The sequence below is a fragment of the Mustela erminea genome, chromosome 10 (assembly GCF_009829155.1).
Source record: "Mustela erminea isolate mMusErm1 chromosome 10, mMusErm1.Pri, whole genome shotgun sequence".
Taxonomy (NCBI): domain Eukaryota; kingdom Metazoa; phylum Chordata; class Mammalia; order Carnivora; family Mustelidae; genus Mustela; species Mustela erminea.
Genome location: NC_045623.1, coordinates 101,219,102 through 101,246,763, shown reverse-complemented (window position 1 = coordinate 101,246,763; position 27,662 = coordinate 101,219,102). Strand labels below are relative to the sequence as shown.

Sequence of the window (27,662 nt, the reverse complement as noted above, 5' to 3'; positions counted from 1 at the left end):
ACCTGTGATCTCTGTCTGTCAAATAAATAAATAAAACATTAAAAAATATATGGATGAAATCGTTTGCATTTTTTAAGCTTATTTATTTATTTTGGTAATCTATACACCCAATGTGGGCCTCAAATGCATGACCCCTAAGATCAATGGTCCCATACTCTTCCGCAGACTGTGCCAGGTGCCCGACCCCCCCCCCCCCCCACCCCGCCACCTTTTTTCGTACTAAGTCTGCAGCACATCTCAATTGGCAGTGGTCACCTTTCAGGGGCTCCATTGCCACACGCAGCTGGTAGCTGCCTTATTGGCAAGCACTGGCTTCACGCCTTCCCTGCTGTGCTGAGGCCACCAGGCGACCTCTTTACTGTTGTGTCCTAGTGCCTGGCACATAATGAGGCCCAGTGATCTGCCATATGTGAGCTGGGGAAGTCTGTCCGCTGAGCCTCCACGAACTGCAGTGAGGGTTAAATAATATGATGTACGTTAGGTACCCTGCCTGTTCGGTGACTGTGGCTGTTCTTGCTTCCTCAAAGTCAACTGAAGGGCAGCAGGCCCAAGTTTGCTTCCTGTCTTCCTCTTAAGATTTCTTCTGTAAAATTACAGAGCGCAGGCTGGGATTACAGAGCTGGCAGGGGCCTTGGGGTCAGGCTCCCGGGCAATAAATGAGAAAGCGGGAACCTCGGATCCACGCCCTTGTTTTGGCGGTCCCCTAGACAGCTCGAGGCCCCGCCCACCCCGCCCTGACGGGCGCCCGGCGGAACTACAGCCCCCATGATGCAGCGGGAGTCTCGAGGCCTAAGTCATGGGCTTGGGACGCCCTGGCGGTGAACGAGCCTGCTTGAGACGCCTCTCCGAGCGCTGAGCCGGCAGTCTCGCTGACCTGTAAGGACTGATAGGGTCTAACCGCCTGAGCTCAGAGTCCACCGACTGACCCGGGCCGGGGCGGCGAGCGTGCGGCGGCTGGTGACGTGAGCGTCCCCCCGCCTCTCTCGGGGTGGCGCCCTCTGGTGACGTGGGGGGCATGATGGCCGCCGCGAGGCCGGGAAGGTGAAGGTGAGAGGGGAGCGCGCCGGAGGGGTGGGGACTAGCCCGGCCCAGCCCTGCGAGTCCTGAGCAGCCCGGCGGGGACCGGTGGGACGCCGAAACCCCGGGGGCTCGGGATCCGGGCAAGCGGGCGTCCCACGCCCCGGCCTCGCTGCGGGGCCCTCCGCGGCCCTGAGAGCAGGGGGCGGGACGCGGGTGTCGGGAGTCGGGGTGGGGTTCCCTGAGGTTCCTCGTCCCTCGTCCCTCTCTCCTTCCTCGAAAAGGCCTTTGGCCATTTCGTATCCAGTCTTCTGTATATGCCAGCATTTACTCAGCACGTAAGTGCCCAGGTGCACCACCCTAGCATCCTGTCCTCTCCCACTTTGGGCACTTACTGCACGCCCGTGCTGTCACCGGGTTCTTGTTTGACTTCTCACGTGAAAGTAAGCGCCTTGAGGGCAGGTACTGTTTGACCCATCCCTAACTTTAGCGACTAGCAGCACACAGGAGGCACACACAGATGCCGAATAACGAGCTGTTTGGATACATGAAGACAAAACTACCCTTCCTTTGTAATCCTTCGTTGCCCTGTTCCTTTCATTTCTCTCTTTTTCCTCCCAGAAAGGCCTCTGACTATCACCCTTCCCACCTGCGAGGGTGGAGTAAGGCAGTTCCACGAAGATAAAACAAGTGTGCTTTGGCGTCAAAGGAAGGTGGTATCCCAGTTTCCAGCTCCGCCACTTAACCAGCAGTCTGTACATCTTTTAAATATTCCAAGCTTCTGTTGGCCCCCATAGAATTGAAGATTAAGTGAGAGATTTTACAGCTTCTAGCACACAAAGCCTTTCAATAAGTTCTGCTTCTCTTCTTCACCCCCACTCTTTTGAGTTCCACAGTCCATTAGCCCAGTCTTTGCCCTGTTCTGCTACCTCCTCTCCTCATACCACTCTGGACGTGCCCTTAGCAAGCTCCTGCGTCTCACCAGCACGCAGCTGACCACGTGTTTGTGCACACCCAGGATTGTCCCCACCTGTGTGTTGTGTTTTTGTCCTGGGCACTTCCCTCACATACCATCCTATTGTGGGCAATGACTAAGCTTCCCTCAGGGATGAGTTTGTTTGGCTTTAAAACTGATTGAACGTGTTTTGTGCACCTTTTTTTTTTTTTTTTTAAATTTGCTGCTTGTTGACATGTTCCTTTTCCTTTCCAATAAGTTGGAATTGGTGGAGTCAACACAATCAGTAGCCAACCTCAATCTGAGAGACAGGACAGAGGAGAACTCAGATTCTTTACGTCTTTTTGACTCCAGCCATGCCCATGATGCCCAGCCTGTGAAGGTCTCTCACCATCCAAAAAGTAAGTGGTGGCCGTGATATTTGGCATCCTGGATCTGGGTTGAATGGAAAGGGGTGTGCTCTGCTGGCCATCCAGTGGCACGTGTCTTGGATCGGGTCATCTTTGTACAGAGCTGGAGTTTTCCAATCTGTGTTGAAAAAAAAAAAAAACCAAAACCAAAAACCCACAACTGTATGTCCTTTCTACTTCAATGGACGATTTCATTGGTGGCGGAGAGAGCCTGTTTAAAGGTTGATAGTTCAGAAAGTGTCTAGAATCTTTGGGTTCCCTGAAGAATTAGTCTCTATCTCTCTCCCTTGTTCTCTGCTATGCTGGCTCCTCCCTCCCCCTCTCTGCTCAGCAGAGACTGGCTCCTTATCACAGCTCTTCTGAGAGTCTCCTCTGCTCCCTTTACCCTGTATACTCTTTTGTTTCAATTTCTCAGCTTCTCCTCTGTTCCAGTTGTGCCAGCAGACGATCCGTGGACCTATTTTATTTTCCCTGCTAGGAGTTGCTGTGCATAAAACTGGGTAAGGAGGTGGTGTGGATTCAGGGACTGTGCTTGGGATCCAAACACACCGTGCAGTGAATTTTGCTAGCGCTGTTTGCACATGCAAGACGCCTAATACTCCTCAACCAATAGCCTAGGTTGAGGCCGAGCCTTTTTTTTTTTTTTTTTCTTTTTTTTCAGTTGAGAATTGGATTTGGTTCTGGTCTTAAGTTAATACCTGTTAATGCTGTGCCCCTAGCAGTTTTTTGGGTGGAAGAGGGACAGGAGCAGGATGAAGGGGGCTTTCCGCAAAGTGTGTTCCTCAGGATTTTAAATGCCGTTATGTAGAAGAAGAGTTTCTTTAGATACATTAGTGAAATGCTGCATTAAATACAGTTAAGCTAGTGTCTTTATAACAGGCCTTCCTTTCCAAAGTCTTTGCTTTGGTCGTGTACTCTGTTGGAGGCAGACTGTGGCATATAGTGTTTTATAAACTTTTTCACTATGGAACCCTCTTTACATGGAGCACGGGGTGTAGTAGCTTTCTGTGGACCTCATTTTGGGAAATGCTTCAGTAAACTATCCAAAACCCTGACTTGAAGAGCACTTCGTAGCTATCACAACAGCTTGAGGCATGCCACCTAACGTCCGGCTGATACTAGAGCTACTCTAACCCAGCTGTGCTTGGGTTGAGCTTGCCGTGAGCCCTGCAGTGAAGTAGGGACTATCAGGGCTTCCCAGAGGAGGCACAGGAACCCAGCTGCTTCCTACCACCCTGTAAGGGTCGGAAGCCAGCAGGCAAAGCCCCAAGATAGTGGGGGCTCTGTCTTGGCTTGTGTGCGTGTATTCTGCAACTTTGGTTCATTGGTGCACATATGTATGTCCAGCTCCCTCTTTGAAGGATCAGATCCTGGAATATGAAAGGTTTGTTCACCTGTCTTGATTCCCTGAGCTCCAAACACTAAGAAACAGGTGATGTGCCAAAAGCTGCTCTTTAAGAAACACGATGGGTTGGGAGGGTAAGAGGGCGGACCCGTTGAGGGATGTTCACTAGTGCATCCATGTTTCTCAGGGTCGTAGAGGAGGAAGAAAAAAATGGAAATAGGTCACGACCCAATCAGACTGTCTTTCTGGAAGCTCATTGACTAGATGAGGAGACAGTGTGATTAAAAAACCAGAAGTCTGGTAAGGTTGCCATGTCCTGCTTGGAGATGCCAGGGAAGGCTTCACAGAGGGGGTGACACTAGAGTTGGGTCTGGAAGGATAATCGGAATGTGCCGAGCGGGTGAAGCAGCAGCACAAACACGGGAGTTCAGGAGTTCACTGAGCCGGAGAAATCAGACAGTTTAGATGGGTCGGACGTAGGATCCATGAGAAAGGATTGGGGCACGCGGCTGCAGGCCAGAGAATGGTGAGAGCAGGTCAGCTTCTGGACTGCTTTGGACTTTTGGACAACTTTGAATCACTAAGCTTTGTGTAATGTGCCTGCCTTTGAATCTTAACACTTACAGAACACTAACACTTTTGGTTTCATGTCCTTTGGGCTTCTAGACAATGAACCAGAAATCAAAAGCATATGCTTCTAGACTCCCCCTGATCTCAGGGAACTTTCTGCCTCAAGCAGGTCAACTTCTAGAGCTGGGCGCTGCTAAAACTCAGCCCTGAACAGACCTGTTTTCTGGAGTCCCCATGGCAGTGGTGGGGGAGCCCTGGGTGTGTTGGTGTTGTCTCTGCCCTTCCCCGAAGGCTGGGTGTTCTAGGGGAGAGTCATGCGATCTTGCCAGTAGAGTTTCTGTCTCTGCTTTATAACAGATACAACTACCTTAAAGTTTGTACTGGGTCCTCTTGAGTCTTCTCAGTCTGTGTGGCGTCACACTTGTCGTCAAACACATAAAGAATTCAAGGCTCTGAGGTTAAGTAACCTGCCCAGGTTTATGTGGCCCAGAAAGAGTGTGATTTGAACCCAGGTCTGTCTTTTTCCAGAATCTCATCGACGGATGTGTCACGCCCCATCCTGGATCCCTTCTCTTCTCCTTTCGATGCGTTCCACTTTTTGTCATCCTCCATTTCTTCAGAGAGTCTTACCTGCTGGGCCACACGAAGCCTGATTTCAGTGCACTCTAACGCTTTGGGGGAGCCAGTAGTGTTTTCTTCCCAGTTCCCTTTCTCAGAGTTCTTTAGCCCCAGAAGTCCTCGACACACTACCTCTGCACTAGGAAAATCTCACAGTTGTGGTGGCTTACTGAGGAGGGAGGTAGAAATGGACATACAGTTACCTGTCTCTCCTGTCTCCCTAGAAGTCAGTAACAGAGTAATTTAATTTGTAAGTTGAGGTAAAACATGTGGGTCGATTTGTCCCTGTGTGTCTGTCTGTCTGCCCGCTCTTGGGGATGATTAGATGCTAAGAGTCAGTTTTCAGGTGTTTTGCACTTTCTCTAGATGTTCTTTCTTCTTCTCTGGGACTTGTGTATACTCTTTGGCACCCTTGGGAAGTTTCTCCTCATTTCCGAGAGGCAGTAAGTGCTGATTGCCAGCTTGGGCGGGCGGAAAGCTGAGGCTGCCGTCCTGAGGGCGTGGGAAGGGAGAGGCCTACACGAATCTGCTGGGTGTTGGAGCCAGAGAACCAGGCACATGAAGCTGCGCACACTCCCCCTTACCCTTAGAGGGGCCTTTGTCCTTTGACATCCAGGATCCGAGGGCTGTGCTGGGGAAGCAGCTCTGTGCACGGTGGGACTCAGGAGTAGGCACAGCCACATCCAGGTGCCATTGTCTCCGGTCCGTCTGCCTCTTTGGGCTTTGACCAAAGATCTCTAGGACTTTGAGTTAAGCCTCACAGCCCCTCACAGATTATTGCTACTTGAAAAAATAAAGGCTATAAAAAGGTGTGTATGATCGAGAGCGAGAGAGCTGTAGAAACCAGGCTCCTGAGAAACAGTGCTTATCACAGAATGGTGGGGTTATGGATTTTTCCTTCAGTTTCCACATTTTCTGCAGTGTGTACATATTTATAATGAAAAAGACCAATCAGTGTTTCTAAGTAAATAGTAGACATAAACCTCTGTCACTTGAGCCTCACCTTTGTCCACTCCTGACCATCACCAAAAATCAAAACAAAACAACCAGTTAGGAATTAGGGCCCTGTGACTTGGACAGCAGGGTGGCTGGCGGGGGGTGGGGTGGGGGGACGGCTGTGGTGGGGGTCATGGACCTTGAGCATCACTTTGCTTTTACCACTTTGAATATTCAGTGCTTTTTCTCAAGTGGGTGATGTGTAGGAAAGAAGTGAGATTTCTGTCACACTTTTCTGCCTGAGGCTGAGAGGAGGGCTTCGTGATTCCTGCCTGACTCTCTGAGGTGGGACAGGCAGGGCCTGCCCCCCAGTGAGGATCCCCCAACCCAGGTGTGATCACCCAAGGCCTTCGCTCAGGGCCCTGGCCCCAGCTGAGTGCCCACACCATGTCACAGGGAAACTGCCCACATGTCCTCAGCGGTCACTTTGTTCTCTTATGGACACTGACTCTTATCTTGCCATCCCTGAGCTAGTCCTGGAGGGCCTGGGCTCTTGATGGCACCCAGAGCTAGCCCCAGACCCCGCACCGTGCCCTGCCATGGCCCTAGCAGAACATCCACGCTGGGCGTTCGTGGGTTACTTTCCTTGTCTTTTCTTGCAGCGCGATGTCCCTACTTTTCTCTCGGTGCAACTCCATTGTCACAGTCAAGAAGGACAAGAGACACATGGCTGAGGTGAATGCTTCCCCCCTCAAGCACTTTGTCACTGCCAAGAAGAAGATCAATGGCATTTTTGAGCAACTGGGGGCCTACATCCAGGAGAGCGCCACCTTCCTCGAAGGTGAGACAGGCAACCTGCTTGGCGGGGCTCACTCCTCTGTCAGCTTCCATGTTTAGGTGGGAGGATTTGGGGATTGGGAGGTAGAGCCTGGCCACTGGGGAGCTCATGTCCAGACAGGGCCATGGGAGATGGGGCCAGGAAAACAAGGGACCTGTCATTTAGGAATTCTGCGTATTCTGTGTCACTGACTCATGAAAGGTCGGTACATCTTACCGCCATGTAGAAGACAAGCAGATTGAGGTTTTGAGAATTGCTCAGTGTCTTTCAGTGACACAGCAGGGCTCTACCTTGTGTCTCTGACTCTTGAGGCCAGGTGTTTTCTTTGGCACGTTTATACCAGGCCCTGTGTGGGTATTGGCTGTCCCTGGCCGGGGTGTTCCTTCTCTGATATTTATAGTCAGTGGGATTATGGATAGGAAACTTGCGTCACTGGCACCTTTTCCACTAGTTACTAATTTGAGTCCAGCCTCTAGTCCCTGCTCGATCAGCAGAGGGGGAAGGGTTCCCAGGGCCCCACTCAGTCGATTGCCAACCCCTCGGGCTTTCTCAGGCTACCATTCTAGAAGGCACATGTTGGCTCCTGTGTCTGAGATTGTCAGCAAAGACCCAGTAGCTGAGCCTTCCCTTGTTTGTGAAAGAGGTGCCCAAGCGAGACCAGGGCTTTTTAAATTCTGGTCTGTAAAACTCTTGATGTTCAGTGGAAATGTCCTAGGGACACAGGTCACCCTCTGCTTTCCATTAGAGAGGGTTGGCTTTGGCTTGGTTGGTTTACGTGACAGGCCACTGCTTAAGGCTCCCTTTATAAAAAAGGAAGTATTTCCAGTACTCTGGTCTGAATGTTTGTGTGTCCGCAAATTCCCATGTTGGAATCCTAAGACCTAGTGTGCTGGGGTTAGGAGGTGGGGCCTTTGGGAGGTGATTAGGGCGTGAGGGGGAGCACTTGTGCATGAGATTAGTGCCCTTATAAAAGAGACCCCCACAGAGCTCCCTGGCCCCCTTCTGCCACATGAAGATACAGTGAGAAGTCTATGGCCCGAGAGAGGACCCTCACCCCCTAGGCTAGCACCCTGATCTGAGACTTGCAGCCGCAGAACTGGGAGCAGAGCATTCCCATTTGAATGAGCCACCATGTCTGTCATGTTCGGTAGAGCAGCCTGAGCAAACGAAGACTGAGAATGGCCTCGCTCTTCCCTGCCCCCAGCGTGGTTCTTGATGCAGGAGAAGGCAGTCTCTGCGTTTTGTTAATTTAAAAACCTGAATTCTAAAGTTCTGAGATTGGCAGTTGAAATTATTCCAGCTCGTTACCCGTTCACTCGGCAGTAGCTCGGGTGCACCTGGCACTGGGGGTGCCGAGATGGGGCGGGCAGGCCGCTCCTCCCAGAGCCCAGGCTGACTGTAGCTGATGCTCTGAGCCGCTTCCTTAGGTGGTGCTGTGGATGGACACGTGCTTAGTGAAGGTGTTTATGTGCTGCCGTTAGAGTGGGTGTTTAGATTCCTTTTGTTGTCCGACTTTGAGGCCTCTTCTGTTGGTGGGCTGGAGGAGAGAGCCAGAGTGCTTCTGAGATGGGTTTGGGACCTGGCTTGGAGGGGGCAGTATGGTGACTGCCTTGGGACTGGACTCTAAAGATTTGTCAGTCCACTGACTGTTTCTTTTCTATTTTTTAAAATTTATTTTTTAAATAAAATACCCATTTGAGATAGAGCAAGAGAGAGAGAACACATGCACACGAGAAGGGAGGAAGGGTCAGAGGGAGGGGGAGAAGCAGGCTTCCCACTGAGCAGGGAGCTCGAGGCAGGGCTCAATCCCAGGACCCTGGGATCATGACCTGAGCCAAAGGCAGATGCTTAACTGACCGAGCCTCCCAGGCAAAATCTCTTTATTTTGTTTATTTAATCCTTGCAGTAGTCGTAGGAGGTAGGCACTGCTGCTGTTCATTTTAAGAGTCAGGAGACGGACGCTCTGGAGGGTTCATTTGCCTGAGGTCACAGAGCTGGGAAGACGGGAGGAGCAGCACTTGCCTTGCACTGGAACCCAGACAGCCTTGCTTCCAAGCCTTGTCCCGAACTGCTGGGTCACAGTGCCACGATAGGATCCTGCAGGCGATGGCAGAGAGCCATGGTGGTGGACTCTGCCCGCAACAGACTTGTGACCGTGGAGCTGCCGTGACCTGCAGTGACTCATTTTCAATCTCCACCTCCAGACACTCACAGGAACGCAGAACTGGACCCAGTTACGACAGAAGAACAGGTTCTGGATGTCAAAGGCTACCTGTCCAAAGTGAGGGGCATCAGCGAGGTGCTGGCCCGGCGGCACATGAAAGTGGCTTTTTTTGGCCGGTGAGTCTGTGAAGCCCTCCCCCTTCTTCCTGGCCAGGAGGGAGGGGGGCATTCGTGCGATCTCACCGTCTGAGCACCTCAGGTGGGGAGCAGCCGGTGTGCCTCAGAACCCATGGCCCCCCTCCCCGTCCTTTTTCAGTTGTTAACTGTGGTAAAATACACATACCAGAAAGTTCATGATCGTGATCACTGTTAAGTGTATACTACAGTCCTGTAGTGTTTAGTGCGTTCATGTTGTTGTGGGACCATCATCACCATCTATCTCTAGAACGTCTTCGTCCTGCAGAACTGAACTCTGTCCCCATTAAACACTAACTCCTGTTCTCCTCCCCAGCCCCGGCCTCTGGCAACCACCATCCTGCTTTCTGTCTGTGAATTTGACTCTTTAGGGACCTCCAGTGAGTGGAATCATACCGTATTTGTTCTTTTGTAACTGACTTCTTCCACTTAGGATCATGTCCTCAAGGTTCATCTCTGTTGTGTCACATCTCCGGACGTCCTTCCTTTGTAAGGCTGAATAATACTAAATAATACTCCATTGCGTGTATAGGCCATGTCTTGGTTGTCCATTCATCCATAATGGACACTGGGGTTGCTTTTACTTTTTAGCTGTTTGAATCATGCTACGTGAACACGGGTGTACAAATGCCTGTATGAACCTTCCTTCCAGTTCTGCGTGTAGGCACAGAAATAGAATTCCCAGATCGTGGTAATTCTACTTACAACTTTTCGAGGAGCCACTGTATTGTTGTCCCTAGCGACCGCACCATTTTTCATCCCTCCCGGGCGTGCACATGGGTTCTGGTTTCTCCATATCCTCTCGCCACCTGTTTTCTTTCTTTGATGATAGGCATCCCGACAGGTGGACGTAGGATCTCACTGGGGTTTGGTTTGCCTTTCCCTATTAATCAGTGACGTGGAGCATTTTTTCTTGTGTTCGTTGGCCATTTGTGTATCTTCTTTGGGGAAATGTCTGTTCAAGTCCTTTGCCCATTTTCAGTTGGGATGTTTGTGGGTTTTTGTTGAGTTGTATTTTTGTGGGTATTCCAGAGATTAATCTCTTACTAGGTATGTGATTTGTAAATATTTTCTCCCATTCCTTGGGTTGTCTTTTTACTCTGTTGAGTGTGTCCTTTGATAACAGAAGTGTTTCATTTCGATGTAGTCCCCTGTTTTTATTTATGCTTTTGTGCCTCTACTTTTGTTGTCATATCCAAGAATTTGCCAAATCCAATGTCATGAGGCTTTCCTCTGTTTTCTTACAAGGATCTTAGAGTTTTAGCCGTCAGGTCTCGTTACTTGGAGGTCTGGTAGATGCTAGAGGTCTGAAGCATTTCCCATACCCCGAGCAGTTCTGCAGTTCTCAGCAGACCCTGGGTATTCCGCAGGTGGAACTCACCTCTGACACGGTCTACCGGGAGGACACATCACATTTCGTAGGTTAAGGGCCTGGTCTCACAAGACAGGCCTCATTTCAGATGCTGTTGGGAAACCTGGGCTTCTGCCCTCCTGGCGATAGAACAGACCTTCCTGTGACCCTCCTCAACTTTGATTAATGTGCTAGAGTGACTCAGAAAGCTGGGGTCACATGGACTTAGGTTTCCCGGTTTCGTATAAAAGATACAGAACAACAGCCCGATGAAGAGGTACACAGGTGGGGTCCAGAATGACGCCCTCCAGGGGTGCGGATGCTTCATCAACCCTGATGCTCATCAAACCACCTTGTCCAAGATTTTTTATGGAGTCGAATCACAGCCCCTTTTCCCTGAAGCGGGTGGGTGGGACTGAAAGTCCAGCCCTCTCTTCTTTTGGTCTTTCTGGTGACCCGCCCATTTTGAGACTATCTGGGGATCCCACCCTGGGTCCTGTCTCAGCGTAGACAAGCTGCTCCAAAGGGGCTCCTGTGAATGACCAAAGACACTTCCATCACTTAGGAAATTCCAAGGATTTTAGGAGCTCCGTGCCAAGAACTGGGGATAGAAAACAAATCAAATACATTCCTTATTTTTATCACAGTACCTTTAAAAAGGTTAAAATCTAATAAGGGAAAAGGCACCTGGACAGGTTGGATGCTATACACACAGCGGTCGTCTGAGGAGAAGGTGTTCTGCCTTGAGTCCTACCCCTAAGGACCCACGAGGGAGAGAGGTAGCAGGAGGGACAGAGAGAGGAGAAGTAGGCACCACACCCGTACGGAGCCTGACCCGGGGCTTGATGCGCGTCCTGAGCTGAAACCAAGAGTCCGACCTTAGCTGACTAAGCCCCCCAGGTTCCCCTGGCCAAGAGGATTTTAAAGGGATGGGGGTCGTTCATCAGTACGAAGGTGTAGGGGCTGCTAATATTTCCTGATTCTGGGTAGATACGGTTGTGCCTGTTTATGGCTTTCTGTGCTCAAAGGTTGTGCAAGAGGTCTAATTCCTGTTCTGTGACGTGTCGGGGCTTTCTGTTTGCCTTCTAGAAAGGAATGTAAGGTTTATAGATACACGAGGGTTAGTGAATCAGTCACATGCACTTAGGAACCTCTATTAAAGGTCACCATGCTAATTATGAAGGTTAAGGTGGCTTCAGCCTCAGTCTGTGGCCCTCCACTCCTGGGGGCTGTCCCTTCTTCATCCTCCTCTCAGAGATGTGGCCCTCTCATCACCAGAATGTAGAAAAGGGCTGTGCTGGACGAGAAGACTCCAGCCGTCTCCCTGGTGGTGCCAGTTATCCAGGGGACTGAAGTGGGGGGGCTTCTCGCCTTAGGGGGCGCGTGACGGGAGAAGAGCAGCACATGGGCCTTTTGTGGAAAGCCGTGGGCGTGGGGGTCATTCAGCTGACGTCACTTAGACTGAGGAAGGCCGCCCCGGGGGTGAGCCCCTGGTTTCCAGTAGAAGCAGGGGGGGTTAATCCCTCGGAGGGAGACAGAGTTCCGTGGTAATGCTGTGGGCTGCGGGTCCACAAGGACCGGTTAAGCTTCTGCTTGTGGGTAGGCATGCAGTGATGGACCGGGAGCACGCCACGGCACAGGCCAGAGGCGTCTGTCCATCCATCCTCATAAACACAGAGTGCCTGCTCCGCCTGTGTGGGTACTCATGCCCCACAGAGAAGGAGACTTGGGCTTCTGGGCTGGCAGCCTCACCGCAGGAGCCGAAATGCCGGTTCGGGGAGCATCCCTGACACCTGGTGTCCCCTCACAGGACGAGCAACGGCAAGAGCACGGTGATCAATGCCATGCTCTGGGACAAAGTCCTGCCCTCTGGGATCGGCCACACCACCAACTGCTTCCTGCGGGTCGAGGGCACAGACGGTCACGAGGCCTTCCTCCTCACAGAGGGCTCGGAGGAGAAGCGCAGCGTGAAGGTGAGGGGCTGTGGCGGGGACCACGCCAGCTGGCGCGTGCGGCCGCGGCCTTCGGCCCTGGGCTTGCCGGCAGCTCAGCGCTCGGACCAGCCAGCCTGTCCCTGGTGAGCGGACCACCAGCACCTGGAGGGGACGGCAGCCCCTGCGGAGGGAGAGGGGAAGCCCCGTTGGATCCGAGCCGTTGAGGAGGTGCCAGAGCTTCGGGAAGGCTGGGGGGGTCAGGAGGCTCCCGTTCCTGTTCAAAGCCGGGCAGGCCCGCCGGCCTCTCTCTGCCGCGAAGGGTGCCTGGGCCTCGTTTCCCGAGCGGCGGCCAGAGAGCGATTCCCGCTCTGGCTCTGTGATTCGGAACCAGCGGCTTGTCTGTGTTTATTTTTCTGAGAGCTGTTTGCGCTCCTCTCTGGGGCCAGGTGCTACTTTTGGTTCACAAAGACTCATCAGTGCAGAAGAAGCGCAGCTTAAGGGGAGTGAGGAGTAGTGGTTTCTTGCTGGCAGCTCCCAGCTCTTGGCTTTTCTGTGCGAAATGAAAGGAGATGGGGGAGCAGGCAGGCCGCAGCGTCGGGGCGCCGGGCCGGGCGTGCCAAGCAGCACGGGCAGCGTCCTGCCTGGGGACTCGTCCTCAGCCCTGACCTCTCTCTCTTTCCCTCCTCCCCCGTCAGACTGTGAACCAGCTGGCCCATGCCCTTCACCAGGACGAGCAGCTGCACGCCGGCAGCCTGGTGAGTGTGATGTGGCCCAACTCGAAGTGTCCGCTCCTGAAGGATGACCTCGTGCTGATGGACAGGTGAGGGGGAAGAGCCTCCCTCGGTGGTCCAAACTGGCCAGTCCCCAGGTTTCTGGTTCTGCCTCATCCAGGCCAGGGTCCCCCGGGGCCTGTCATGGCTCTGCTTAAGTGGGCGGCCTTTCACACCAGCCCGGCCCAGTCCTCCTGCCTCCTGGATCTCGCAGGGTTTGGTTACTGTATCTGTTGGTGGCAGTGCCCTGGAGAGGTCCCAGTGATGGTCTGTAAAGGGGGGTGGGGGGAACGCCCAAAAGTGAAGGAGGGTCTCAGCCTCGACCCAACGTTGGTGCACGCATGAGGGGTGGGCGCTGGTCGTGGTGCAGTCCCTGTGGTATTTTTATGTCTCTCGAAGCAATGCTTCGGGGATAGGTTATAACTATCCTGGGAAGGATATACAGTACTTCAGTACTTTTGGGAGTCATATGCACATAAAATTTTATCTTACTTGTTACCTTAAAGTGAAATTACAAATCATTTTTTTAGTAAAAGTGAGCAGGGATGGAACAAAACACATGTTTTCAGACAGTCGAGGAGAGTATGAAATGAAAAGTAAATATGCCTCCGAATAAAGGCCAGGCCCGATTTCTCTCAGATCTATAACTTCCTCCTCCTTTGCCTGGCTGCCTTGGGTCTGTGCAAAGCAGGAAGAATAGGGCCCCAGTCTGTGTGCCTGACGATAGTTTGCCCCTGTCACCTCTAGCCCTGGCATCGATGTCACCACAGAGCTGGACAGCTGGATTGACAAGTTTTGCCTGGACGCTGACGTGTTTGTGCTCGTGGCCAACTCAGAGTCTACCCTGATGCAGACGGTAACCCCTCTCCCGCCTCTTCCTGCGCCCCGGGAACCCAGCTGAGCGGGAAGCGGCGCACGCGGCTGACAGGTCCTTGGCTGGCACAGCCCCTCCTCTGACCGGGGTTTCTCCTCCGTCAGGAGAAGCAGTTCTTCCACAAGGTGAGCGAGCGCCTGTCCCGCCCGAACATCTTCATCCTGAACAACCGCTGGGACGCGTCTGCCTCGGAGCCCGAGTACATGGAAGAGGTTAGTGGCTGTTTGTCCCATCAGCGTGGGGGACGCCATCCTGTGTGTCTACTCAGGACCTCTTCGTGGGCGCCCGGGCCACAGCAGGCCCGTGACAGGGTCCTGCAGCAGAGATTTCCCACGTGCTCCTCCGAGGGCTCCGAGAGCTCGCCCCCACTTCCCCATGCCCTCGCCCCCACTCCCCCTGCTCTTCCGAAGGCGGCCGTCCAGGTCCGGAAAGCGTCCCCGCCGCCTCCGCTGTGCCCTTGTTGGAGGCGGGTGCTCACTTCAGTTCATCAAGAATTAATCATGTAGAACAGGCTCAGCTTTCAGAAGACATCCCGGAGAGAAGCCTGAAGGGGGAGGGGGGAAGAGTTGATCCTCACTGATGGTTCACAGGTCTTTGCTTGTCCTGCAAGACAGGAAAGGCCAGAGAAAGGAGTAGCGGATTGGCAAGAAGGGAGGTGAAGCGCGCAGCCGGCTGGCCGGTGCCCAGCAGGGTGACCGGGAAGCCCCTGGCCGGTGAGGCGGCTGTCACGGAGTTGTTGGAAGGAGGAGGTCTGCTCACACTGAGGAAAGCACCGGGCAGGAAAACCCTAGGGGTTCAGAGCCAGGAGGGGTTTTCCAGTCACTCATCCTGTACGTGAGGCCCTGGGAGGTCTCGGCTTGACAGGACAGAGCCCAGGTTTAGAGTCTTACCTGGCTCCTGTGTTCCTTTCCTTCTCGGGCACCAAAGCGAAGACGCTATGCTGGTCTAACAAGGGGCGGTTTGGAGCATATTTAAGCTTTTTTTTTTTTCTTTAAGATTTTGTTTATTTATTTGACAGGAAGAGACATAGCGAGAGAGGGAACACAAGCAGGGGAATGGCAGAGGGAGAAGCAGGCTTCCTGCAGAGCAGGGAGCCCAATGCGGGGCTCCATCCCAGGACCCCAGGGTCATGTCCTGAGCTGAATACAGATGCTTACCCAAGCAAGCCACTCAGGCGCCCCACTTTTTTATTTTTAATTTTAATTATTTTTTTTTAAATTTAGATCATGAGTTGGGGGGTAGGGGCAGAGGGAGAGGGAGAATCCCGAGCAGACTCCGAGATGAATGCAGAGCCCCATGTGGGGCTTGATCCCACGACTCTGAGATCACGACCTGGGCTGAAATCCAGAGTTGGATGCTTAACTGACTGAGCTACCCAAGCATCCCACGTGTTTAAGCACTTCTGCTTATATGTGCATAAAGTAGCTGTGGCAGCCTGTACCCCAAGAGACCCCCATCGTGTTGGTTTTGGGGAGCTTGGTGCCTAGAGAACGGTGATGGTGGAAGACTCTAGAGAGTGTGTGTATGTGTGTGTACCTTTGGGGTACTGAACCACGTGAATGTATTACCTGTTCTTTAGAGGAGAGGCAGTTGGGGGCTGTGGACTCCCTCAGGAAGGGCCCCCCGGCACCCCACCTGGTTACACCCATCTGCTTGGGCTTCAGGTGCGGCGGCAGCACATGGAGCGTTGCACCAGCTTCCTGGTGGACGAGCTGGGCGTGGTGGATCGAGGCCAGGCCGGAGACCGCATCTTCTTTGTGTCTGCCAAGGAGGTGCTCAACGCCAGGATCCAGAAGGCCCAGGGCATGCCTGAAGGAGGTGACAAGGGAACAGGTTTCCTTCTTCCTTTTCCCTGATGTTTGAGACAGTTGGTTTGTGCTAAGTCAGCCAGTAGATGGTAGTTCTGAGCATGAGGTGGTAAGAAGAGCCATGAGTAAGAAGCTCTTTGCTTCTCTGCTGGTATTCTATTTTTATCTCGTTTTTTATTATTATTGTTTTAAATTGTATTTATTTACTTGAGAGGGAGAGGATGAGCAAGGGGAAACAGGGAGGAACAAGCTGACTCCCCACTGAGCAGGGAGCTCAGTGCAGGGCTTCATCCCAGGATCCTGGGAGCATGACCTGAGCCGAAGACAGAGGCTTTAACCCACTGAGCCACCCAGGCGCCCGTCTGCCAGTGCCGGAAGCGCAGTGCCTGGTCGGATTGGCTTTGGGGGATTTCAGGGTTTTCTCTGCCCTGCAGTCACATCCTGACTCATGCGGTGAACTTTTCCTAGGGGGCGCTCTTGCAGAAGGCTTTCAAGTGAGGATGTTCGAGTTTCAGAATTTTGAAAGGAGATTTGAGGTGAGCCCCTTGATTCCAGTATCTCGTTATTCTGTGGTCCCCCAGCACCCACCAGCCATGTCCCTGGCAGTGAGTGCCAGAGCCTGGCCCTGTGGCTGGTGCCCCCTCACCACCTCTTGTCTGTTCCAGGAGTGCATCTCCCAGTCCGCGGTGAAGACCAAATTTGAGCAGCACACAGTCCGGGCCAAGCAGATCGCAGAGGCCGTGCGTCTCATCATGGATTCCCTGCACATTGCGGCACAGGAGCAGCGGTAAGAACCCAAGACCGCGTGCCCGCGGTGGGCAGTGCCGGGAGGTGATCACCTCCCCCTCCCCCGTGTGCCTACCGGCAGAGCGGAGTCTCTGGGCTGCCACCAGGCCCAGTCATACCTGCGAGTCGCCTACTGAGGATGTCCGTTGGGTGTCTGGTGTCCTCTCTGGTGTGTATGGTGGTCCCCTGAAACGCTGCCCCACAGGCCCGTGTTGGAGGCCTGGGCCTAGCACCACACTGAGCACTGCAGCATTTCTTAGAGCTTGAAGCAGGACGTGTTAGCATGTTCCATCAACTGAACCAGCTAGGTGCCACTCTCCCCCCAGGATACTTTTCTTCTTTCTTTCTTCTTTCTTTTTTTATATTTATTTATTTTAGAGAGGAAGATTTGGGGGGTGGGCAGAGGGAGAGAAAGAAGGAACCTCAAGCAGACTTTGGGCTGATTGCTGGGCCCGGCTCCAGGCTCAGTCTCGGGACCCAGACACCAGGACCTGTGCTGGTACCTAGAGTCAGACACTCAGCCAACCGACTGAGCCACCCAGGCGTCCCACCCAGGAGACATTTTTTTAAAAGGCTTTTTTTTTTGCTAGAAATTTACATCTGGGAAAGTTGAGAGAATAATACAAAAACATATTGTTTCCTTCAGCGTTTGCTTTATGTTATCTTAAAGTTGAATTTAAAAAAAAAACCCAGGTGGCATCTGAGTGGCTCAGATGGTTAGGCATCTGCCTTTGGCTCGGGTTGTGGTCCGAGGGTCCTGGGATCGAGTCCTTTATTGGGCTTCCTGCTCAGCGGGGAGCCTGCTTCTCCCTCTTCCCCTCCCCCCTCCCTCTCTCGCTGTCTCTCTCTCCTGTCAAATAAATAAAGTCTTAAAAAAAAACAAAAAACAAGCCATTAAATACCGTTTGATTCTTTAGCCCCTGTGCTGCTGTCATCTGCCCATTCCTCAGAGGCAACCACAGCCTTGAATTGGATGTGTAGCTGTAGCCATTTAAAAGTACTTTCACACAGATCCGGAAGAGTATGTAATGTTGCTTCGTGTGTTCTTTCTTTCTTTTTAAAGATTTTATTTAATTAAAAGATTTTATTTATTTAAAAAATCTTTTAAAATAAAAGATTTTATTTATTTATTTAAAATTTATTTATTTATTTATTTAAAGGATTTTATTTTGTTTATTTATTTACTTCTGAGAGAGATCAGAAGTAGGCAGAGAGGCAGGCAGAGGGAGAGGAAGAAGCAGGCTCCCTGCCAAGCAGAGAGTCCGATGCGGGGCTCGATCCCAGAACCCTGGGATCATGATCTGAGCCGAAGGCAGAGGCCTTAACCCACTGAGCCACCCAGTTGCCCCGCTTTGTGTGTGCTCTAAAAAGCAGAGACGTCGTATTGGGACCGTCTGCCTTAGTGCACCGTGCGTTTCTGCCCAGCACTGGTTTTGCCCCTTACACTGCCGATAACATGGAGTTGGAGTTTGGGACCATGAACTGCCATAGAGTATTCCCTGGGGAGTATACCTCATTTTCCCACGGATGTTTTAAGTTTTTATTTATGGAAGTGACCTTTGTACCTGGTGTGGGGCTCGAATGTCCTGAGATCGAGCGTCGGGTGCCCCACTGACTTGAGTCGGCCAGGAGTCCCTCCTGTGGGTTGGTTTTTAGATCCCGTTGTTTTCCTGCTGCAAACCCTTCCGCAGCGGACATGAGTTTACGTGGCCCCTTGTGCACATTTGGAAGAGTCTGTCTGGGATGAGCTCCTGGAGGCGGAACTGTTCGTCTGGTGGTGTGCGCCTTTTCAGTTTCACCGTTTCCCTTTGTTGCTCTCGGAAACATGCGCTCCCAGTGCCCCCAGCAGCACGTTGCCGGGACTCAGCTCCCCCGACTCCTCGCCAACACTTCAAACTTGCTGCATTTTGTCAGGCTTATGCCTGCCTCGAGTAGAACCTCTTTGTAATTTCGTTGCCCCGATGACTAATGAGGCTGAGCTGTTTGCCTCTGTGAACGGGCAGAACTTGGTCTGAGCCCCCTGGAAGTGCACTCCCTGCCCCGGCCCCCACCTTCTGAGGCGGGAGACCCAAGAGTACGTGGCTGGCACCTGGGAAGGCGGAGAGCATGTCTCCGGGCATGCACAGGAAACTGTCGGGGCGCACGCAGGCTTCCCCGGTCCCCTTGCTCCTCTCCTGGCTTGGACGGGACCCGCTCTTGACCCCAGCGTGCGCTCTCGCAGGGTTTACTGCCTGGAAATGCGCGAGGAGCGGCAGGAGCGCCTGAGGTTTATTGACAAGCAGCTGGAGCTCCTGGCGCAGGACTACAAGCTGCGGATTAAGCAGATCACCGAGGAGGTGGAGAGGCAGGTGAGGTTCGGGGAGGAAGCACTCGGGGAGCTCTGGACTCCCGGGTCACATCCGGAGGGCTGGGAAGGTGAAAGGGCGCACGTCCTTCCCGTGAGGGTTTCTCAGGCTTGCGGAGGAGGCTGTCGTTCTGTCCTGAGCGCACGGTACCCCCCCAACACACTTGGGGCTCCTTTGTCCGCTCTGTGACCCTGGGCCAGCCCCTGTCCTCTGGGCCTCCCCTCCACATCTCAGACGAGCGCTTGCTCGCCCATCTGCAACATCCCTTCTGCCTCGGAGCCTTCCTGCGGCGAGAGCGGAGGAGACTGCCAGCTCGCGGGGGCGCTCGTGTGGTCTGCGAGCGTCGCTTGGGCTCTCCTGATGCGGCAGGTGCTCGCCCTCACCGATGGCGTGCCCCGTTGTCCCGCAGGTGTCCACCGCGATGGCGGAGGAGATCAGGCGCCTCTCCGTGCTGGTGGACGAGTACCAGATGGATTTCCATCCTTCCCCGGTGGTCCTCAAGGTCTACAAGAACGTGAGTGGTCAAGCGGCACGGGTTCTGCACTCACCTCTGTCCCTTCTGGCCGCGGGGTGGAATGGCCACGCAGGACAGTGATTCGGGCCCTGCTGGTCTGTGTCCGGGCCCTTCAGCTGGGGTGGGGGGTGGGCAGGACCCCGGCTTCAGCCCCTGTTGCGGTCCCCTGTGGGGGCGGGCTCACCAGCCTCAGGTTGGTCCCCAGAAGGAGCTCCTGATGCTGTGCTGCTTCTGCTTCCCTTAACCTCTCCCATCCGCACACAGGAACTGCACCGCCACATCGAGGAGGGACTGGGCCGGAACATGTCCGACCGCTGCTCCGCGGCGGTCAGCAGCTCCCTGCAGGCCACGCGGCAGGACATGATAGGTCAGTGCCTCGGGGGCCCCGTGCTGCCCGCAGGTCCGCCCTGGAGGCCTGTGCGCGGAGACGAAGGCCTTCCCTTTTCTGTCAGCTGTGCTGATGAGTCCGTTCTGGACCCTCCGATTCTCGGGGTGTCTTGTGCCTTCATCCACACACAGACTCTGGGAGCCTTCTCGGGTGACCCCACGGGACTGTCCCAGAGGGTCTGGCCTGTCCTGAGATGCCCACACGGCATAGATGTCAGCAGGTGTACAGCCTCGGTGCATGGAACCCTGGAGAGCGCTGGCCTGCCTCTATGAGGAGGCCCTTGCAGCGCCCAGGCCCGCTCCTGCACAGTTGTCCACGTCCCCGGCAGGGCTGGCACGGCTTCCATCGCGAGGCTGGGCACCGGTGCGGCACAGGGCCGACGAGCTGATGGGCTTTCTCCTCGTTTCTGCTCCTGACAGATGGTTTGAAACCCCTCCTGCCTCCGTCTGTGCGGAGTCAGATAGACGTGCTCGTCCCTCGGCAATGCTTCTCCCTCAGCTACGACCTGAACTGTGACAAGCTGTGTGCAGACTTTCAGGAGGACATCGAGTTCCACTTCTCTCTCGGGTGGACCATGCTGGTGAACAGGTTCCTGGGCCCCAAGAACAGCCGCCGGGCCCTGATGGGCTACAACGACCAGGCAAGCAGTGCCCCGCCTCACCCTTCCTGCAGACACGGGGACCGACCGCTCAGACGGGGCTGTCCCGCGGTAGCAGCCGGGGCGCCTCGGCGGCCACACAGCACACCGTGGGTCCCGGTTTTTGCCACACATCAGTCGAGTCTTCCCCTAAGTATCCAAAGTTAATGAAATTTAACAGGTTAGCTGAATTTTGTCTTTAATATATATTAAAATAAGTATACTGTTGAATATAGAAGATTTAAACGTGCCCACATGGCACCATTCCACAAGTCAGATTTTAAACCACTCCTGTCCATAGCACTTGAATTACGTGTGTCCTGTTCCTGGGGCACATCCCACACGTGGCGGGAAGGCCAGGGCTCTCATTTTGTGGGGTTTCCTAATCCTCCCCTTAGAGCCTAAATGCTTCCTGGCTGAATGCAAAGTTTGTTGGTTTTTTGGTTTGGTTTTTTTTTTTTTTTTTTTTTTGCTATTTGGAAATGGCAGAGCCAGGCTGTGTCCCACTTCCCAGCCTCCAGGGCCTGAGGCTCACTGAGGGTTCTGTTGAATGAGAGGCCGGCCACACCCTTCACCCTCTGGTCATCTGTTTTCAGGTGCAGCGCCCCGTCCCTCTGACGCCAGCCAACCCCAGCATGCCCCCGCTGCCGCAGGGCTCCCTCACCCAAGAAGAGCTCATGGTTTCCATGGTCACCGGCCTGGCCTCCTTGACATCCAGGACCTCCATGGGCATTCTCGTTGTTGGAGGCGTGGTCAGTGACAAGCCCTGCCCGGGAAGGCTAGGGGTGGGAGGGCGGGGCCTGGGGGGCATAGTCCCGGTGGGGGAGGGGGTCCCTGCCTTGGCCCCATGTGTCACAGCGGGCACAGCAGTGCTTTCATGGCCACCAGTGACTATTCACAGTGGTCTCATGGGGAACTGTGCACAGCCTGAGCCTAAGCCCCAGTGCGTATTCGTTGACTTTGTAAAGTCTCCGTGCCCTAACGTGAGGTTTAGACATCGCCAGTCCCACGTTACAGTGGAGGAACATCTGCCAAAGACAGATTTAGGATTGAAACTCTGATCTCAAGGCCCTGTTTGTCCCCAATGGAGCCTGCACTACACGATGGGTAGAGAAGAGACCTGAGAAATGGGCTCAGCTCGGTTCTAGATAGGTGGGTGTGGCCAGGAGCTTTTCCCTTGTAGGTGAGGAAACCGAGAGCAAAACCTGCAAAGGTGTCTCCTGGTTTTCTTGCCCTTCCCTTTCTGCCCCGAGGCCTGAGCTCACAGGCTGCCTTCTTAATAACCGGCGTGCTCCCCACGTCCTGACCCAAGACACTCTGCAGCCACCATTGGTAATACGTTGACTTTTCCTAACATGTGGCGTTGCTCTCGGTCATGGTCTTTTGCACTATACAGTGGTGGCAGATGTGACAGTGACAGAGCTGCCAGGAGTTGTTCTCGGCTTAGAGGGCGGGGAAGGGGCGGATCTGAGGCCCCGTTGCCCGCCCTCTCTGTAGGTGGTGCGTTCTGTGCTGTGTGCCTAGAGGATGACCTGGCAGGGGGTCAGCTCAGATGCTGATACCTGATGGTCATATGACCCTTACCTTAAATACCCCCTTTTATCCAAACAACCCTGTGAGTTGGGTGGAGGCCATTATGGCCCTTTTGGGAAGAATGGGCGGAAAGAAACTTGCCCAAGTTTCAGGCAGGCAGGCAGGCAGCACCGAAGCCTTGCTGTCTGGCTCCACGTCCTTTGCTCTTTGACTGTAACAACACTGCCTTGAACTGAAATATTACAGACCAGGCCAACAGAAGCCACCCACCGAGGAACAAAATGCAGACTCCTACTTCTCAGTGCCATTGGAATGGAATGTCACTTTAGAGCATGCCTACATTCATCTTTAAGAATTCTGAGTGTCCGTGTCTATGCTTCTGGTCCTAAGGCCACCTTCCCTGCCCCCTGTCTTCTTTGCATGAGTCACGTTATGTGGTCAACATGAAGTTCCTCTCGTTTCTGAACTGGGACCCTTGGGCAAGTCCTGGTGGTCACAGCCGAGAGGATGGGCAGTGAGACCCAGAGGGTCTGTGTCCGCTCATCACTGTGCCTCTGCAGGTGTGGAAGGCGGTGGGCTGGCGGCTCATCGCCCTCTCCTTTGGACTCTATGGCCTCCTGTATGTCTACGAGCGCCTGACGTGGACCACCAAGGCCAAGGAGAGGGCCTTCAAGCGTCAGTTTGTGGAGTACGCCAGCGAGAAGCTGCAGCTTGTCATCAGCTACACTGGCTCCAACTGCAGCCACCAAGTCCAACAGTGAGTGGCCCCGTTGCCCCGGGGCCGGTGCTGGCTCCTGTGGCTCAGGACGCCCTGTAGCTTCCCTTTGGACCGGGCCTGGATACAACTGGGTCCCAAGCATCCTCTGCCACTGGCCTTCAGCTGTGCAGTGTCAGCTTTGAGACCAGGGATGGGGAGAGGGGTCTTGCTAGGGACGCCTTGTGTCCTGGGCTGGGTCCACATAGGCCTCTGTTCCCCCAAGAAAGGAGGAGGTGGGAAAGCAAGGGACATTACTTGTAGCATTTATTACAGGTTGCCTTGAAGGGCTTGGTTTACAGGCAGAGCTTTGACATGCGAAGTCGCAGGCCTGTCTTCCTGGCATGGCTTTGGGCAGCTGGGACTGGATTGCTTGCGGGGCGGGCGGATGGGAGTGCGGCCTGCCGAACGCTGCTCCGTGGCAGGCCCCTTGCTCGGCACTTGGCACCTAATTTCTCATTTTCTCCGGGAATCCTTTGACATAGACGTTGTTTGCATCGACATTTTTTTGGGGGGGAAACAGACTGGAAGAGTCATCCCTTTTCCCCTGCCGCTGGGTGATTAGCAGCAGAGCTGGGATCTGAATCCTGGCCGGTCGTGCCCAAGGCAGGGTGCTCCTGGCTCTCTCCCTGTGGCGATGCTGTGTGGGTGGCGGCTGTGACAAGATGTCAGCTGGGGGCAGGGAGCCACAGCGGGGTGGCGCAGAGCAGAACTGTCAGTGGCTGACGTACGGGCTACCTGCTTGCCCCACACTCGGTGGGACTTAGCCAGGCATGGCATTCGGCAAAACAGCCACGTGGCCCGGTTGATCCAGAGTCTCTCTCCTTTAGGGAGCTGTCTGGGACCTTTGCTCATCTGTGCCAGCAAGTCGATGTCACCCGGGAGAACCTGGAGCAGGAAATCGCTGCCATGAATAAGAAGATTGAGGTTCTTGACTCACTTCAGAGCAAAGCAAAACTGCTCAGGTGAGGTCAGCCTGGGCGGCCAGAGGTGCTCCGGCGCGCGGCCCGGGTACTGTGGGGGCCTCCGCGCGGCTCTGTCTTGGGTGTGGACATGGACCTCACTTGCGTGGGAGAGGTTAGATGGCACGCCGCTGGAGTACCAGCGAGACGGAGGGCCACCGGCCTCCAGACGCGTGCAGTCGGGCCCGGGGTGGCAGTGGAGGAACCGAGATGTATGTGTCTTCGTAGCAGCCCGTGGCTGGCACTTGAGCTCTGGGCATCTCTCCAAGCTTGTACGACCCATTTCCTTTTTCTAAAAGGGAAAATTGGGGCCTCCAGAAGTTACTTGCCTAGGATTCCATGGGAAGCGGTCAGGCCAGGAGTAGACAACTCCAGGCACACGTGCCCCAGCAAGCTGTGGCTCTGCACATTGATGATCTTTCATTGTCTACTGTGTGCTGGGCCTCTGGGCTAGACCTGCCACATGCTTTACTCCATTTCTCTTTGAGCCCAGGGACGGGCAGGTCAGCCTCTTTACCGCCAGGAGAGCTGGGTACCCAGCTCTGGCAGGGCCCGCGTTGGCACACCATCCTTGTGGGGTCCCTGTTGAGAGTCAGAGCTTCTGTCCATGCTTTGCTGGAGAGGATGGCTCAAAGGAGCAGGAAGCCTGGGTTCGTGCCCAGGCACTCACTTTAGGGCAGGTCACAGAGCTTTCTTTGGTCTTACTGTTTTCATCTGTAGAACAGGGCAGGATTTCATGACAGAGCCACAGAGCTGCACCTAAAAGCGCTGTGCAAAGGTCCTCGGCCCGCTTGGCCCAAGATAACATCAGCACGCGGGGACCCTGTGCTTCCTGCCCCTGCTGCTGACGTCAGCGCTGGTCCCCTTAGCGACTAGTGGACTTTCCCTCCCTGACAGTGCAGATGGGCCCTCCCCTCCCACCAGCCTGGCTCAGGCCTTCTCTGGGGACATGTGGGACCTCTCATGGGGGGCGTGTGTGGTGGAGTGTGTTTCTGCCCCTTGTCATCAACAGGGACGGGGGAACCCGTAAGGGCTGCTTATCCAGCAACCCAACCCCTTGCCGATGGGCAGGAAAACCAAGTTCCGGACAGTTTGGGGACTTGCTTGTGGGCAGGTGAAGCCAGCATAGGGCTGGAGGGTCAGAAAAGCCCGACTTCGGCTCTGGCACGACAGTTGACTATAGGAAGTTACGTGACCTCTCTGGGCCTCTTTCCCTTATCTCTGCAGTGGGGGGTGCCTGGAGGAGTAAACAAGGTTAGACGGCAGGCGTCCTTAGAAGAACATGCGTGGCCTGTCTTGCTCTCTGCTGTGATCAGCTCCGAGGGCTACAAAGTAACCATTTCTCCACAGGAACAAAGCCGGTTGGTTGGACAGCGAGCTCAACATGTTCACGCACCAGTACCTGCAGCCCAGCAGATAGTGGGCTAGTGGGCCGCCGCGAGCCGGAGCCCGTGTGGACAAGGGCGGTGCCGCCAGTGTGTGGGCCTCCCAGCAGGGCCACGCGCAGCTCCTGCCCGTGGCCGCCACTGTGAGAGGGAAAGCACCTCCGTCTCATGCCATTTTGAGCCCCTGATCGCTAGTTCTTCCCCCCCGCCCATTGCCTGCTGTTGCAGGAAGATCTGGCTTGTGCCCCTAAAGGAAACTTTAATGACGACGTGGACAGCATGACATCAAGGAGTCGAGTCTTTGCTTTGTCAGGAGCCCTGGACTGAGACTCACTTGAGTGCGTGATGAGGTCCTGGGATCTGCCTGCCCCACGGAATGCCTGGTTGAAGCTTTTGGGGGTACCAGGCAGACCCCCTTCTCCGGCCAGCACCAACACTGACCCGCGCACACCCGCCTGCGGCGCGCTCCAGCACCCCTGTGGAGAAAGGCCGCCTGAGGGAGGGTTGGGTTTTCTTCCCAGGTTGCGCTGGAACAAGTTCCAGAAAGGCCGAGTCCGTCCCAGAAGGGCTGTTGCCTGTGTGTGTCAGTTTGGCCCTTCAGCTTTTGGGCCTCGCTCCTTCCGCAGAGCATTTCAGACATGTCTTGAGGGCGGGGCTCGCCTCGGTTGGTCTTGGAGCCTCCTCGTGCTGGGACGGGGGAGGTGTTGTAGAAGCCACTGGAGTCAGAGTAGCTGAGGGCAGGGGCCGCGTGGGGAGAGCAGGTAGCCGCGTCCCGGATGAGGGAGGGCCTTGGCCTTCCTCCTCTTCATGGAGTCCCTTGTTCTGGTTTTGGTCCTTAGCCCGTGTAGTCTGGTTTTTTCGTTGGTCAGAGATGGTTTGGTCCAGAGCGTTCGAGGATGTAGTTGAAGGAAAGCAGGCAGAGGGAGGGGGGTGGGCCCGATCCAGGATGGCTGGAGAATGTGGCCTCCACGGAGAACAGAGCCCTCGCGGGGTCCGAGAGCCCACCCTGTTAGCTCGGTTGTGTCCCTGTTAGGCTCCTTAAGAAAGGCTCCTGCCCCCACCCCCCTACCTTGGCCCAGGCTGCCCTTGACCTCCGGACCTCTGGACTAAGTCTCCTGTGCCAGGAAGGCTGCTGCTGCCTGAGAGACGGTGTGGGACACCCAGCCGCCCTCCTCCGGTCTTCCCGCCCTCCCTGCTCCCCACAGCCTCTTGCTGACCCTCACTTGGCCTCGTGTTGACTTTAAGAAATGTTCCCTGTTGAGTTTGGGATTGTTACTGGTTGAAGTGGGGGCAGGTTCCTGTCTCCAGGGTGTTAACTGGGGCAAACAGCCTTCACAGTTCAGGTCGGAGAACTTCCTAGAAACCAGCAGGTTCTCTCTCCCAGAAAGAGCTGGGGCTTGTCCTCTTGAAATCCCCCCCCACCCCCGCCCCGCCACCACCGAGCTTCCGGGAAATGAGCTGGTGGCCTCTGCTCCCCAGTAGATGGCCACACAGGTGGTATCCTGTCCGGTGCCCGCTCGTTCAGACCCGTAGTGCAGCTGCTGTGTGGAACCAAGTGGGGGACCTTGCCGGGATCGCCCCACGGCAGGAGGATGTTCGAGCTTTTTGCCAGGCCTACATGGTCACTTCACAGCGTGTCAGGAGAAATCATTGTCACACGATTCCAATGAATTTTGTGCTTTTTGGGGAAAAAGAAATTATTTAATAACTAAACATGAATTTTTTTGAATGTAGCCCCTGGGCAATGAATGAATTTTGAGTTTCTTCTACAGTAAGTGAAATTAAATATATCCCACTGAGGGAAAGGCTCGGACAGAAGTGTGGCAAAAAGCACTTTAATTTGATGCTGCTAACTTTGTTCTCCGGTTTTACGTTCATTTGCTAGAGTGTGAGACGTGCTTGACACAGTGAGTGTTTTCTCTGATGTACTTAAGGTGATCTACTTGCCTGAATTACTCCTGTATCATTGCTGATAATACTGGCACTAAAATAAAACCTAGTTGGAAATACTGCAGGGCCTCAGTTTACTGTTCTTAGGCAAACCACGACTGCAGGCTGTATTTTGAAATGACCTTAACTTTGTTCAGGGGAAGTTCCAATTGTGATTTGCCTATGGGTTCCTCTTGCTCTTGGAAGGACTCATACTCTGAGAACAAAAGGCGTAACCGATCTTTAAGAACCAGGAAATCTAGAGTGATGTCTTTACAGATTTCGCTGTAACTCCAAGCCATTGATTTTTCACTTAAAAAGTAATGACTCAGACTGGCCCACCCTAGTTTGCTTTCTGAGAACTTGGCTGTGAGCTTTCTGCTTTCTGAAGGGCCCTCGGCAGTGACTCGTCAGCCTCCCTGGCCCCCGACACCTGTGCCCCGGGCTCTGCCTCCCCCACTCCTCTCACCGCGCTCGATGGCAGCCTCATCCTTCCCTAAACCTAGGCCACGAACTTGGGGTGTCATCCTGGACTCCAGGGGCACTTGCTTCCACCTTCAGAATGCCTCTGGACCCTGACCACTTTCCCCGGCCCATCACAGCCCCCACTCCAGCCCTGGGCACTGCCACACAACGTGTCCCTCC

The 27,662-nt window shown here is 54.3% G+C and overlaps 1 protein-coding gene across 4 annotated transcripts; it reads left to right on the top strand.

Moving 5' to 3' along the window:
- Nucleotides 1-792: 792 nt before the first annotated feature.
- MFN2 (mitofusin 2) lies at nt 793-27,100 on the top strand. 4 transcript variants are annotated; one of them, XM_032301642.1, is made up of 21 exons: nt 793-1,047; nt 1,302-1,355; nt 2,232-2,373; nt 2,798-2,882; nt 6,514-6,692; nt 8,894-9,029; nt 12,209-12,371; nt 13,028-13,152; nt 13,850-13,958; nt 14,081-14,188; nt 15,641-15,809; nt 16,253-16,320; nt 16,450-16,571; nt 18,792-18,918; nt 19,325-19,429; nt 19,694-19,796; nt 20,237-20,457; nt 21,051-21,206; nt 22,548-22,744; nt 23,572-23,706; nt 25,054-27,100. In XM_032301642.1, the coding sequence occupies exons 2-21, from the start codon at nt 1,335-1,337 to the stop codon at nt 25,121-25,123; spliced, it is 2,541 nt and encodes an 846-aa protein (XP_032157533.1). In that variant the 5' UTR covers nt 793-1,047; nt 1,302-1,334; the 3' UTR covers nt 25,124-27,100. The 4 variants fall into 4 exon arrangements, with proteins under 4 accessions (XP_032157533.1, XP_032157536.1, XP_032157535.1 ...); XM_032301643.1 differs by having other exon boundaries at nt 794-1,047; nt 15,641-15,794; XM_032301645.1 differs by lacking the exon at nt 1,302-1,355 and having other exon boundaries at nt 2,815-2,882.
- Nucleotides 27,101-27,662: the final 562 nt, after the last annotated feature.